At 47.3% G+C, this 14992-nt stretch overlaps 1 protein-coding gene across 1 annotated transcript in view; it reads left to right on the forward strand.

Annotated features, from left to right (window-relative positions):
• The window catches only part of C7H1orf21 (chromosome 7 C1orf21 homolog), a 77333-nt gene that overhangs the window by 14922 nt on the left and 47419 nt on the right, over positions 1-14992 (forward strand). The window contains exon 3 of the mRNA XM_021405559.1: positions 10408-10613. Coding sequence (XP_021261234.1) covers positions 10520-10613 — 94 coding nt within the window. The 5' untranslated portion in view covers positions 10408-10519. The remainder of the gene's footprint in view (positions 1-10407; positions 10614-14992) is intronic.

Here is a 14992-nt window from a genome sequence, read left to right on the forward strand (position 1 = left end):
CTGGTTTCAGGTCTCTCCCATCCTGGGGAGCAGCCTGTCCCTTCCATGCTCTCACAGTGCCTGGTTAATGCTGTGGGGGCCGTGGAGGCTGGTACCCCCTAATTCCTTGCCAGATTTGCTTCTCCCGTCTCTTGGTTCCCTGCTGAGAAGGTACAGCAGGTTTCAACCAAAATGCTCAGAAATCTGTGCAGGCCTTCACTGAAAGCTTCCCTGGGCCTTTCAGGTGCTTTGTTTGTTTCCAGAAAGCCTGCTGCCATTGCCATGGGTGCTCACCGATCCTCCTTCATGAGAGATGTCCTTGATGACAGAGGTCGGTATTGCCAAGAAGCTTGTGCAGAGCTCACGTTATCCTGTTCTATCCTGAAACTACATCAATACATAGTTTATGCTATTCTAACTAAAGTTCTCAAGTTAGACTGAGGTGAACCCTATGTATGCAGACAGGTACTTCTCTCCAGGTCATTCTTCATCAAGTCTCAGTGGAACGAGTACCATATCTGTCCTTGCTCTTTTCTAACGTCGGTGTTCTGGATTTAGTCTTCTGAGTTTCAAAGGTCTGAATTTCATCTCGATGAAGTAGAGTTTATTTATGAGCACTGACATGCGTTGGATGATTCACTGCATGCGACAAAACAGTGGCTATCCTCTGTGTAATTTCCTAATTATAAAAAACGTGATGGAAGATGATCAAGGTGAAGAGAGGAGAATCCTGTGACTAGCCTCTGGGATTGATGCTTTTCTGCTGTCTCTATCCTGCTGCCACTTGCAGTGAGATGTAAGCACTGTTCCATAGTCTGTATAAAATAACTGCAAGCGCTCACCTACAGCGAGTTCAGTTGCACAGAATGTGCACATCGTGTGGTGATGGAAAGCTGCAGTAACGCTGACTGAAAGCTTTATGGTGTTTTGGTGCTTATCTCTCCTGAAACGAGTTTTCATGAGGCTATGATTATCAGTTGTCTGGCGTTGTATAATTTACAGGTACCGCAAATGACGCCAGCATTTATGATTACCTTGCTTTGAGGGTAGGAGCTGCCAGAAATTAAAGGCCATTCTAGGAGACCGGGCTCGGTTATATGGCTTTCCTGCCAATGGCAGCCAGTTGGCTTCCTCTTCCAAGCTCCCTGCTCAGCTGTGGCCGGCCGTGTTCACGTGCTTGCTGGGAAGGAGCACGGTGGGCTGGTGGAGCTGGGGGCTGCAGGCTGAGTGTTGGCTTTTGCAGAAGTACTACAATTAGCAGTAGTTCGACTTCTCCCCCTCTCATTCCTTCTTTTCTTTAAAATAAGAACATAAATGAAAAATCTGATGCGGTTTGAGTTTAGGTTCAGTATTGCTTCCCTAGCATAATAAAAGCATACCTAAGATAGCCAGCCTGCTCTGAGGATTCATGAAGTTGTGTCTTTTTCTAATTTTAAAAAGAAATCCTTCTCACCCTCGAAGCCAAAAGGGAGAGAGACGGGCTATAAAGATATTGCAGGATTTATTCCCAGCAAAGCAGCTGCTATTTTCATGTGCAGAGAGCTGAGTGGGGGGAGTCGGGGCCCAAGGAGCTTAGTGCTGTACAGCTGTTGGCTGGAGGTGGTGCAGCATTGGCACAGCTGCTCGCAGGGCCATGGAGCCCAGCCCGTGGCAGCTCCTCCTGCGCCGGGAGAGCCTGGCAAGTGGGGGTGGGACGGTTTAGTGAGCTCCTGCGGGGAATCCAGGCTGGGTGTAAGGAGGGAAATAAGAAGAAAGGATGCCCTGTGAGGAGCAGGGCCTGCTAGCAGGGGACTGGAAGACTGGCAGCTGTTCCTGAAGCAAGGCTGTCCCTGTGGCGTCGGCACGGGGCAGAGGGTGAGGTCTGTGTGTCTCCAGACGTTACCCTCTGTGCTGGGTGTGAGTGAGGCCTGGTGCAGCGATGGGAAGCACCAGCCCGAGCGGTGCACGCTCACACAGTCACATCCCCACCACAGAGCGAGCCCGGAGCTGCGGGCTGTGCTCCCATCTCACTCCTCTAATTCCTCTCAAGCTGTTGTGCTCCACAGTGTGCTTTCTTCAGGAGATGGTCTGTAGATCCACTTTCTAAGGGGGACAGTGCTGCTTTAGCATTTCTTCCAGTCGGCATCTGTGCATGAGTGAGAGCAGCAGCAGCGTTCCCAGGTGTCTGCCTGGCGCTGTTTGGGCATGGGCCACCCACTGGTGGTGCAGTCCTGTAGTGATGGATGTTGTGCTGGCAGCACAGTTCTTAACAAAAACCCAACTTCCTAGTACGCTTCCGTCCCTGCTCATTGTATACACGGCACTGGGAACCTTTTCAGTTATTTATTACACGTTTCTCCTCTGCTCCTGCAGTTCAGCAGAATGCATTTCTTTTCTTGCGCTGTATGACTTTTTCTCCTTGCTTCAACTCCTGCTCTAATGTTTTCAGCTGGTTTTTTCCCCTCCTATTCACATCAAGTTTGGCAGAAAAATCACTGCTAGAGCTCAACTGTGTGTCCGGGTGAGCGTGCAGGGGCGTGGGAGAGCACTTCATTTGCCGTTTGCTTTCAGGATTATTTCCTCTAATTTGTTCATGCTCTGTTATACACCTTTCACAGCTTGGGAATCACGCCAGCAATTCAGTTCCCTGACTTTGGAAACTTCACGGTCCTGCAGCCAGGCTGCTGCCCCTGCTCCTTAGGTGCATTGTGCTTGGTCTGCCATGGGGAGGGAGCCAGGAGCGTTTTCAGTATTGAATAGCGCTGATTAATTCATTAAAATAAAATAAAAATCATGCAGTCGATGCTGTGTGCTCGGGGGAGTCACTGATGTCGCATTTGCGATGCATTGAGGCTTCTCTGAAGATCCACTGGCCTGCAGGGTTGCAGCAGTGTTTGCAGAAGTGGTTTCAAAGCAGCTCAGGATAAACTGGTGGTAAATCCTGCCTGCGTGCATTTCAGAGCAGCAGCTGGAGCTCTTGCTTTTAGTAACTTCAGATTGAACCAACTGTGAAGTGCTGTGAATTTGGCCAAAACGTGGCACTGCAAAGAGGAGTGCGCACACAGGGTGATGCGATCCTGATGTTCTGGTAAGCCAGAGTGCAAGAAGTTCCGCTCACACTGCTGGGGCTGAGCTCTGCTTACAGAAGGGACAGCACAGGCAGCTGGGGCAGTAACTTCTGAAGATGTGTGTTATGAGTTGGAGCTCTCGCCCAGCCCTGGAGCAGGCAACGTGTGCTCTGACAGTGGATTTGTGTAGGTCAGACGTGGTGATGGTACGATCCACCTGGTGCTCGGCAGTGAGCAGCTCCCAAAGCAAAGGGGTGCTGCATCCCTGACCTAGCTGCCCTTCACCCCAGGGCTGCAGGGGTTTCACTGTGCTGGTGTGCGCGGGCGAATTATAAACATCAGTCTTAAACTTTCTGTAGCCATCATCAGGGTTGAAGCACAGGAGCACTGAGAGGTGCCTGAGATGCTGAGCAGGAGGCAGCTGCCTGTATTCAGAAATGGGACATGCTCCCTTTTGGGGAAAAGCATCATCGGAGCAAAGTAGAGGGCAGTTGCTAGAAATGTGAACACGGTGCAAGCAATTTAAAGACAACAGAAGGCAATTTCTGTGTTTCAGATCCCTCTGCTGGGTATGCTGCTGCCATCACTGCTCCTTGTAATCCAGGAGCACCATCACTGGGAGGAGGGACCTGCAGAACCCTGTTTCTGCACTGCTGATCCAGCTCCAAGTGTGCTGTTGTGATCATCTGAGTTATAGCAGTGTTAATACGAACTGAAAAGATTCAGTTGTCATGGCTAGTCTGCTGCTCACTTGTGTCATGGGCTGGAACACGGGTGTGTGCTGTGCTTCTTCACCTGCCAGTGGGTGCATCAGTGCATTTTCTCTGTAGTTTAAGTGTTGTTAGGTTAGCAAAGAAAGGGCTCCTTCAAATTGATTCAGAATTAATTGCACAGAAACAGCAGAGCTGCATATGGCGAAAGCTTCCTTGCTGACACGCTAGCAGAAGGTCCCCGGCATCTCTGCCCCTTGGCTTATGCCCAGGTAAGTTGCTCTGTTTTCATTTCAACCTCAGAGGCACACGATGTAGCTCCCACCACAGCTTTCTGTGCAGAAGAGCATTGGGAGCGAGCCAGGGCCAGGTGAGAGGTTCTGTGCGCAGCTGCTCCCTCTTCCTCTGCTGGACTGGATTTGGCCAAAGCTGCTCTTCTGTCACATAACAGGAAGTGTCTCTGGGGGAATCCTGGCAAGGCACGGCACCCCTGCACCATGTGCTGGGAGGGCTGTAATGGGGCAGGCTGTGCATTAATCCCATGCTGCGCATGGAGGGGAGATGGATTAATTGCTGCCGTATTTGTGGCCATAGACTCATTAATGCAGCTGAACTCGTGGGTTCCTCCATTTGATTTTGTACATTCTTAGGGACTTCCCAGGGAAACACCCTGAAGTTAACTGATTTGAGGGGACTTTTTCCTATAAGGGTGTTGGGATCAATGGGTGCCATTACAGACAATTGCGTTAGAAATCTATGTGCTTAAAAATTACACACCAGTCCATGGGAACTATTTTTTTTTTCATTTTGTCTAAAGCAAGGGTGCATGCATGTATCGAAGTTGCCTTTATTGGTTAATGGCAAGATTCCTCTGATGCTGTGCTTGAGAGCACTGCAGCATTAACAAATGTTTGCCATCCAATGCTGCCCGTGCAGCACCAGTCACTGCTCCCGTACCTCGGGGCTTTGTACTATATCTTGCTCAGTAAGCCGTGTCTTGGTTTTAAGCCATGAAGACAGAAATAAAATCAAATTGAAGAGCTGAGCTTAGTGATGGTGTTCTTCGTACTTCAGAGGTGCTTGGCTGCCTTATCCGTTAGAGCAAGTGGTGGAGGTGCTTAGATATCAGGAAGCTCACATATTGAGAGGAACTGAGCTTAGGTTTTCCCTAGTCCTGCCTTTATCTCCCATTGTGCCAGCAGGCTTAGCTTGAACACAATCACCAGTGGTGCCTTTCTGAAACCTCTTTGGAAGTAAATCACAAACCAATCTTCCTTGCATGAAACACGAGTCTTGGAAAGTGACCTCAGGCCATCAGAAGTCAATGGAAGGGGTCTTGTTGCCTTGAGTCAGGGCCCTCAAGCTGTTTTCTGTCAGGTGTTCAGTCATCTAGCCCTGGCCATAACCTGAAAGAGGGCTGTGTAATGGACTGAGATACTGCAGCAACAACCATCACTGAAATAGGCTGTGAAATGTGTTTGATAGCAAACTGCCCTATGTGAACACTTGTGGAAATACATCCATTGCCATTCTGTAATGCCCTTGTGACCCCTACAGCAATTGCTCTCAGAGAAGTGGGGAAATACTTAAGGTGTTTGCAGCTTATTTTCATGTAATCTCACTTCTAATTGAAAAGGCTTGTTTTCTGCAGAGGAAAATGTGGGCAAACGTCCTGATTCTTTGGGAATTCTGAGAAAGTAACACCACCCACTACAGCAGAGAGAAGCTGCAGCAGTGTGCTGATGTGAAGGAGAAAACAGCAGTGCAGGTGAAATACATGGTGTGAAGGTCCTGCTGGCTGCCCAGAAGCACCCTCTTCTCCTGTGTATTCATCCTGTGTGTTGAAGGAGAAAAAAAAAAAACCTGCAATATTTCCAGCCCGTGGTTTTGTAAAGTCTCGTCTGTCTTCAGTATTTGGTGTATTAGTGCTCCTAGACAGAGGAAAAAAATGACGTTTGAACTGCATCCTGTAATAGCAGTGGTGATCTTCCTGTTGCTGTTCTTAGGGCGTTTGAGGTTTTTAAAAGAAACGACCGAAATTTAATGAATGTAACGTGGAAAGAGCGAAAACTCTAGGTGCTGTGACTTGCATCCCTTGCTGCTGGTGGCTGGGCTGTCCATGCTGGCGTTACTTTCACTCCTCCCCATGTGAATTAGGAGAAGGCTGTGATGCGATTCCCCTTCACTTTTTCATTTGTATTTTGCCGTGCATGAAATCTCATCCCTGGGACTCGAAGTACTGTTTGTCCTTAGGAGACTGCGTGGGGAAGTATCACGTTGCTGTCAGGAGCTGTTCTGTTTGGAAATCACTTGTTGCTTTGGGATCATGCGTTGGATGAGGATAACTGCTGATTGAAAAAAAAAAAAAAAAAAAAAGGGCTAACTTTGCAGATAAAAGTGGTGAGATAAGCCTCAGTGGAACAAAGCTTGTCCTGTAATAACCTGCTGATGCTGGCTATTAGCATTAATTCAAACCGGGCCCTCCCTGCTAGGAAAAACCAGGTAGATGAGCTGGAGCTGCTTTGGTTTCTCTCCCCAGTCTCTCTAGCTGTCAGACCACAGTGTGCGTGTGCCCTTTGAAATGTGGATGTGAAGCTGTTCTTTCTGCTGAGCACGGCCTCACGAGAGAGGATACATGCAAAGTGTAATTTCAGATGGCAATTCCACCTCCGTCCGGCTGGGTAACTGGGTCTGGGAAGCTTCTCGATGGTATTTTTAGTGCAGCTCAAGTAGAACGCTAGAAAAACGTGTGCGCTTTTTCTCTCATGCGTTATTGATTTTTGCAGCACGTTCTCAGCCTTTTCCCCTTCCAGCACGAGGACTGCTGCATCCACCCCTCTGGCCAGATCACCCAGCTGGACGTTGCTCCTGGGCATCTCCCACCCTCGTCTTGCTCTAGCCTTTCCCTGCTCCTTTAGCTTCATTTTCACTATTTGTTATCCACCAGCAGTGCTGCTTTGAATAATGTGAAGAAAGAGGAAGAGAGCTTCTACGTTTCTGCTTTTTTTTTTCCTCCCGCTTCTTCCTCCCTTAGGCCCCCGGTGCACTTCAAAGGCAGAAGATCTCTCATTTTGGCTCAAAAATGCAAAATCATAGAGGTGTCTTTTGTGGCACAGGTGGGCGATGGTCGCTGGAGAAGAGGGATGTCACAGCAGGGCCTGCCCAGTGCTCACCCCAGCCACCCTCGTGGAATGCAAATTCAGAAGACAGCACTGCTTTCTCCTATTAGAACAAAACAACGTGAAAGCCAAACAGACCTATTTCTTAGAGGAAATCAGTGCAATTCCCTGCAGTAAGTCAGGTCCCTGGGTTCCGCCTGGACGAGGCTGTGTTGGAGGAAAAGTCAGTGTGGTTGTTCCATGTAGCTTTGGCTTTTTTCACAGCTGGCTTTGTGGAATGTTAGCCTGATGGGGTCAGCGCAGAAGGAATCATAGAGATGTATCTGCAACCTGAAGAAGGTGAAAGATTATCTCAGGCCACTAAAGGGGAAAGCAAATACACCTGTGCTAATGGGATAATTAACATTCATTTATTGTAAAACACTGAAGATCCTTTGAGACCTACTGCTTGGTTTCCAGCTATGGAGGCAATGTGCGTTTTCTTGAGGATGCAGCCTTTATGTGACTGCAGGAAATAAGGGCTGAGAGGATGAAGAGTGGATTCATCAAGTGTTGAAACAACTGGTAAAAGAAAAAGCACAGCACACACGTACTCCAAAAGAAAAAATTTCAAAAAAGGAATCGCTTAAGGTTTCCAATGGCAATATCTGCTCTAATAATGGAGCTCCCTTTTTGAATACACTCAGAAGAGTCTTGGGGTACCAAGTACGGCATCTGAGACTGAGTACAGCCATCTTCTCTTGACCTGCACTGGAGATGTTAATAGCAAAGCTGCACGTTTTATTTGGAGGTAGTGTAGACACTTTTGATGTGCCTGAGAGGTTTTTCTCACTAGCGTTTTGCAGATCGGAGCTTGTAAATTGCCTCTCAAATCCTGATAATTAATGATGGTGGGTGGTGAACATGAGCTGGAGGTTTTCTTGTGCTTTTTATTTTTGGCTTCGAAAATCGACGTGTCCCCAGAACGCTTGTGAAGACAAAGGGGAAAATCGTATTTGAGGAGAAGGGAGGGAGGAGGCTGCGTTATTCCGTGCCATTGGAAGCACTGCATCTCCAAAGGGATGCTGCTCTGCCGGGGCAGGAGGGGCTGGAGAGCATCGAGGTGTCACCTACCTCCAATTTTCTCTTTTTTCTTTTAAAATATTTTGATTCCATGACATGTTAGGTATCTGTGTCCCAGTGTCATCTGTCCCCGTGCTCTGTATTACTGCTTGTCTGAGGGATGCACCTGGGTATGTGTTTTGGAGAGCCATCCAGAGGGGCTTTCTTAGCCTCGTGCTGGCATCAGGAGGGATTGCCTATCCAAGCACTAGCCATGTGTATTTTTTTTCAGATGCTGTTGTGATGACTGTTGTGTTGGTTCCCTGCCTCCCAGCATGCTGCATTTCAGGAAGGCCAGTGTGTGCTGCTGAGATCCTGCAGGAGGTGCAGCTGGGGATGGGTTTTCTTCCTTCCCCAAAGAGCTTTATCCCGATGTATTCAGTACTGGTTGCTTCCCTTTCGCTTCAGCAGCAACTGGTTGTGTTTGATGGGACCGTCGCTCTCCTAGGCACTGACCAGTGATTAAGGCAAAACCTTTTCTGCTCTGCTTTTTCATTATTTTCCCTTATCTGCCCTTTTACAGAGGCAAAGCCTGGGAGCTGAATAATCCCCGATGCGTCTGAGACGTCTACACAGCTCTGGAGCTTTCTTTGTGCTCTGTATTTTGCTGCGTGCTGGCTGCTTGTGAGGCTTCACAAAAAAATGCCCTCCCCAAAACAGCCTGCTCCTGCATTACAAAGTGTGTTAGGGTCGTATGGCCGCACAGCCATTTCCCTGCTGTGGGTGTTAGTGCCTGGCGTGGGGTGCTTCTGGGTCCAGAACAAACTGATGTGCTCCGTGCTGAGAGATGAAGGGAAAAACTGGAGGAATGTGGGGCTTGGGTGGCTGAGCCTGCTCTGGAGGTCTCTGGTAGGGGTGCTGGGTTTATAGCAGGCATTTTCCCCCAGCCCTGTACACACTGCTAGTGATCCCATGGGTTGTCTGACTTGGTGTTCTGGGGTTCTTAGGGCTAAGAGCCTTGCTGGTCAGCCCGTGCTCTGTCCCCATAGATGGCCATATCCTTTTCCCTTGGGTAAAGTAACTAGTGACATTTGAAATCAGAAAGCAATTACTGTTTTCAGCCTCTGCTCACCAAGTTTGCTGTTTTGATCTGAAATCTGAAATGGGGGCCGTGGCAGAAAGCTTGATTGTTTTTCCCCCCTCGTTATTTCTCGCCTATCCGTTAGAAGCTGTTTCCTTCAAGCAAATTTGCATCCTGTAAGAAACTGAGCGTTCCACATGTCTTTTACAGACCAAGCAGTGGTTACCTTTCCCAGTCTGCTGTTCTTCCTTTCCTGCAGCTGCATGTACCTCTCCCTACCCCCAGGGCAGGCACATAAGGCTGTGTTGGAAACCTTTGTGGGTCCTTGTGCCCATCTTGGTGCTGAGGCAACGAGCTCGTCCTGCTGGGTGGGCACGTGTGGAGGCAGCTGCCCAGCGGCACTCCTGCTGCACTGCAAGAATGTGGGAGCAACTAAGAGAGACTGAACAAAACGAGTATCGCAGCAGTTAGGATGTGTGGTGGTGTAATTCCATGCCTGCTCCGTATGTCGTGTGCCTGCTCGGTGCTGTTAGATGCTGTGCTGTTGGGGTGAATGATGGAGGAAGAGAGGGACGGGGTCGTGAGAAATTTGTGCTAAACTGTGCATAGCTTGGAGGAAACGAAAAAGGAGGAGGAACGTGGGGGATTGTACTGGCCATAAAGGAAGAAAACTGTGCGTGGAGATGCAGTCAAACTTTGGAGGGGTCTTTGTTGAAGTGGAGCCATTGAGTCATCGCACGGCATTTTAAGTATTTGATGTTCTGGACATAAGGTACTGCAGCTGTAAACTGGCTTTTCCTTCCCCTTTTGTTTCGTGTGACATCTGGATTCTTTGGGGAGTGTTATCCTGTCTTCAAATGGGGATCGCTGCCATTTTGAGCAGTGGAGGTTTTACCGATTCTGTAGAGTAATGAACATGTAAGAAAAAGATTATGCAGCTGGCTCTCTTCTCTCACATCTATTAACATAAGATCTTTAATTGATTTAGGGGGTTATTTTCTCGGAACACTTGCAATTAGCAGCTCTTAATCACCAAAACACTTTTTAAGAAATCTGGCTTGATGGGTAGATGGTTAAAAGGAACAGGAGAAGCATATATTGCCGGTTTCTTATCTTTTTTCCAAAATAAAAGAAGCAGTCCGGGTTAATAGCTGGGTGAGTGGGAAACATGTCTGTGTGCCTTGCTTGCTTCAAGCCACAGATTAAAGCTTAGGGCCAGAAGGGGCTTTGTGGTCAACTGCTGCACTCCTGTTGCAAGGTGGGATCGACTCTATTGCACTGACAGGCATTTATTGAATAGACTTAACATAAGACAATGGAGACGGTCTGTGCTCTTGTGCTCTTGAAACCCTGTTATTTTGCTTTCTTAAAGCACTGCCTTTAGAGGTTAGCTTTTGTTAAATATTTTTCTCTCTTATGCTGTCTTGTAGGTAACAGGCTCTTGGCAACCGTGCAAGAAGGTGGATTATTTTTAAAGCAATGAGCATGCGTCCCTAGTCATGATTTGTGGTTCAGTCCGGCTGGAGCTGTCTGAATGAAGCTATGGGCTGTGCGTCAGCCAAGCATGTTTCTACTGTTCAAAACGAAGAGGAAACTCAGAAGGGGAAAAACTATCAGAACGGCGATGTGTTTGGTGGTAAGTGGTGTGGGATTGCAGCTTTCTCCAACGTCACCAATGGTCTGGAAGGTCTTTTTGGGAGTTTTAACCTTTCACAAAATGTAAAGGATGTTGTCAGGATAAGTCACGGTGATAGTGCAGTTGGCCTCTCCAAAGGGTAGTGCTAGGATAGCTGAAATAGAGGTTGGGTGAAATCCTTAGTGGCAGATTGACCTTCTGACTGATGTTCACTACTGCACTGCCTTCAACTCCCCGCATCCTAGGATAGTTCAAAGAGAACCAACTCTTTTCGTGCATATTTTCGTAGGTATCTGTGCATGTATTTGCCATTAGGTGCCAAAACACTTGACTCATTTACTAAAAAACAAGCAAAAATTAAACCATTTTGTAAGGAAGACAATTCCTCAGTAGTTTTGTCCTGTAAAGCAGTAATGCACTAATCCTGAAATCCTGAAGCAATCAGGATTTGAGGGTACAGTGAGACTAGAAATATCCTCTGGGAAGGAGTCAGTGGTACTGGGAACTTCCCAGTGTGGCAGGAGGGGTAGAGGGGTCTGTAACCAGGGCCTTATCACAGACATCTCTGCACTGGGAAAGGCAAAGTGATTTCAGATGGCATGTATAGTCAGCTGCAGGATGTTTTCTTCAGGTGACTGTAGGCTAAGTGTTTTTTTTAGAGAACCATCTAACAATTTAGTTTTTCAAATGTTGTGAACTATCTGGAAGTTTATTCAGAAGTGAGAGTTCTCAGTCTGCCCAGATATTTATCTGAGAAGTCCTTGCTGCGAATACAGTAGCTTGGTACTGTTCTTAAAATAGGTGCATTGCTACTGAGTATGCCAAACTTCTCTTCTCTGATGGCTTTTATGGCAGTTGCTTGTGTAGAAGTGGAAATGACACATCCAGCAGCAAAAAATATCTCTTGGTCATTTTGAAAGCAGTGATAGTTTACTTTTTCAACGTTTCTGGGGGCTGGCTTGCTCCCAGCAGTGGATCCCAAAGTAAGTACACCTGGGGTCATCATCTGAAGGGAAACAAGTTGTTCAGGAAGCGTCAGGGCTAAACTTCAGGCCATTTTCCCATGCATGCCCCTTCATTCTAGCCTGAGAGGTGCCAGTCTGGGAACTGTGGGTTCAGTATGTTATTTTTATTTAAAACAGGCTTTGGGTGCTGGCATGAGCAAAATCCCCTGTTAGTTTCTGAACGGAATCTGAGTTGATATTTTACCTGATGCTTAGCGAGGGAGCAGTTTGGGCAACATGTGTGTCTCAGCTTTATTATTATTATTTTTAAACTGCATGCTGCAAGCCAAAGATTGTAATGGCAGGAAACCTGAAGTAACATCTGGAGGCAGAAGATCAAGGAGACTGAAGGGGTTCTGAAGGATTGCCACTTTACAGAGCTGGACTCATTTCAGCATCATCCTTGAGCTGTTCTGGGATCCATTTGAGGATTTTTAATCCTTCCCTGTTCTACAGAAGCCTATCAGTACCAGAAATACAACCTGCACTTACCTGTTTTCTTGCACGTTTTAGTTTAGGTGTGCAATTTGCGATAGTTAAAAATCCAGTTCAGTGGCCGATCCTTTTATAGCAAAGAGTTCATGTACCAGTGTGACTTAAATTACTTGTTGATTGGCAACCAGAATAGGCACAGAAGCTGTGTTCCTGCCTTGTTTCTTGGGGCCAGCCTCCAGGTGAGGAGCTGGGTGCACGAGAAAGGTGAGCTGGAGGTGCCTGACTTTGCTCCTGCCCTTCTTGGACCTGTGAATGATGTACAGCATGCTGAGATGCTGAGCAGCAGGAAGCCATGTTCTTCGTGTGTGTGGCATCCTGCATAGTTCCTCCTAAAAAGGATTTCTAATATAAAGAGTGATGCAAGAAAGTTACACCTTGAAGTGATATTTGTCATCCTTCTTAACAATCTTCTGGGGTTGCTGATGCCTAGAGCTCTTCCACAGGAGACAATGCTCTTTCTAACTGCCTTCTGTGCAGGAAATGGTAGTGGCTAATCACATTGTTTGGTGAGGGAGGCCTGAAAGCTCAGAGTATTCTGCCTACTTCATTTTCTGTTATACTTTTGTGTTTTAGTGCTAAATTCATTCCTCGTAACGTATCTGCAATTATTCCTTAAGCCATCAAGGAGGAAGTCGCTCAGTGCCGTGTCAGAGGGCTCTCATAATCAACTCCCTGCAAGGAGAGAGCGTAGTTTGCTAGATTTGAACAGATAATCACAGCTAGGCTGATGCATCTTAGCAGAACAAGTTCCCAGAGATACAGAAGGATCCAGAGAGTCTACCAAGGTTAGAGCACCCTGCAACACTTCCGTCTTGTGTTTCCCCGTGCAATGCCAGGTGCCAGGAGCTGCTAAACGTTTCCTTTCTTGTTGCTGGGAGGGGACAGAAGTGTCTCATCTGCCTTGTGCCCGGAGCAGAGCATCTCTGCAGCCTGGGCAAATTGAAGCTTAGCTGCAGAATGACTAGGCAGGACCAAGGGGAGCAGCAGAGAAGTTGGATAGTTCATGTGGAGAAGGAAGGTAATAAAGAGGGAATTAAGAAGATGCATTTGGTTAGAAGAGTAGTTTCATTGTAGGAGGTGGCAAAGTAAAAGAAATAGTAAGTGGGCTTGATACAGTGTTTATAAGGTCCTAAAAAATTAGTATGTGTGTTATTTGCAGTGTTCACAGTTGGGGATTAATCTGTCCTGGAGCATCTATGCAGAAGTACCCAGTGTGAGCTTTGTGCTCCTGGTAGTGAGGGCTGCATCAGATGGAGGCAATGTAACTCTAGATGAAACTGGAGCACTTGGAGCAGCAATGACAGGATTTAAAGCAAATAGCTCAGTGCAGATGTTGCCTGCCCTAATCTGCAAGACATGGCTTTTGGTATTTTGCCCCTCACTGCTTGAGAATGAAACTCCTCTTTCTTCGTTGAGCATCATTTGTGGAACTTAGAGGCAGTAGTAAGGACTGTACTTTCCATCCTGCTTTTGCATTAAATAGGTCATTTTGGATGAGGAGCGAGATGAAAATACTTTATTTGCTTCTGGGCAGTTTTGCTCTTACCTTTGTCTTAGGCCGCTGTTTTTTGTTTTTTTTTCCACTTAAGGATTTTTGTAATGCACGGTTGAAAGCATGAGCCACAAAGCTGAAAAACCTTTACCTTTCACACGTACTATCCTTGTCCACAAATAAGTGCACTGACAAGGCAGACGTTCGTGTGATTTTCTGTGAACTGTTTCTTCTGGTTCTCAAGAGCTTTCCCACTTTGCTTCGCCTCTGTACCTGCAGCTCCCCAGTTTGCTGGCGGACCTGCTGAGGAGCGAACAAGATGCTCATCATGGCCACTGCTGTTGCAGTTGTTTTCCATTTGGGCAGTAAGAACTGTTGGTGCCAGCCTGCGGTGATGCAGAGCATATGGCTGCCCTGTGCCATCTTGGCTGTCAAGGTTGAATAATGATGGAAGTTCCAGAGGGCAGAGAAAGATGGGTTTAGTCATAGCCTGGGGTTAGTAGATTCCAGCTTGTAACTGATGGAAGAGAGCTGTAGCTAAAATGAGGGTGGTTGCTGGGGGGAAGGAGAGAAGACCTGTCTGGTTGTAGTTACAGATGCATTCTTGCTGTGAAAGAGGACCACTATACATGTAGTGGAGACAGGAAGCATCCTTTGTTGCCTGAAGCGAAGAAGATGCTGAGGTGGTTTCAGAACTGTGTAAGTGCTGATGTCTCCAAGCTTCTCTTTTTGGGTAAGCTCTAACTCATGGTACAGGACTTTATGGGAAAGGAGGGGTGGAAAGGACACAAGTAACTCCTGTGCAGCTCTTTGCCCTCTATGCCTTGGATAGCAATTCTCTCTTCACGCTGTAGAAGTTGCCAGGAGAGCATCATCATCTCATTGCCAGTTTTGGCTTCCTTTGCTCTGAATGCATTCCCAGTCCTTCAGTACTTGTTTCTCTTCCTTTTGGGGCAGAAGCAGGTAGAGAAGCCACGTAGGAGTTACTGGTGCCAGTCAGTGCAGCTTTACGCTTACTCTTTGTTGCCACTCAGTTTGCAGTGAGCCATGTATTTGTTCTGTAGCCTTCCCTCCAAGCCCTCAGCAGGTAGCCTGTCTAGAAAACCACTTACGATTTCCAAAGCTTTCTTGATTTCTTCTGTAGAAGGAGAGGAGAATTTGCAGGCATGGAGTGTCTGGCTATTTTTTCCCTCACCAGTGAGCGTTACTTGAACATAGATGCCACCAAAGTGTTCAGTGGTGCAGTGCAGTTTGCAGCTCATGCTCTTCATCAGAGCCTCCAAAAGCTTGTTCCTTCTTTCGGTGCTGGTGGTTGGCTGTAGCCAAGTCTAAGGACTGTTGGAGGGATCAGCACTTCTCTGGGGATTGTTTTTGGACTTGTAAATGTC

Source organism: Numida meleagris, chromosome 7 (genome assembly GCF_002078875.1).
Source record: "Numida meleagris isolate 19003 breed g44 Domestic line chromosome 7, NumMel1.0, whole genome shotgun sequence".
Lineage (NCBI taxonomy): Eukaryota > Metazoa > Chordata > Aves > Galliformes > Numididae > Numida > Numida meleagris.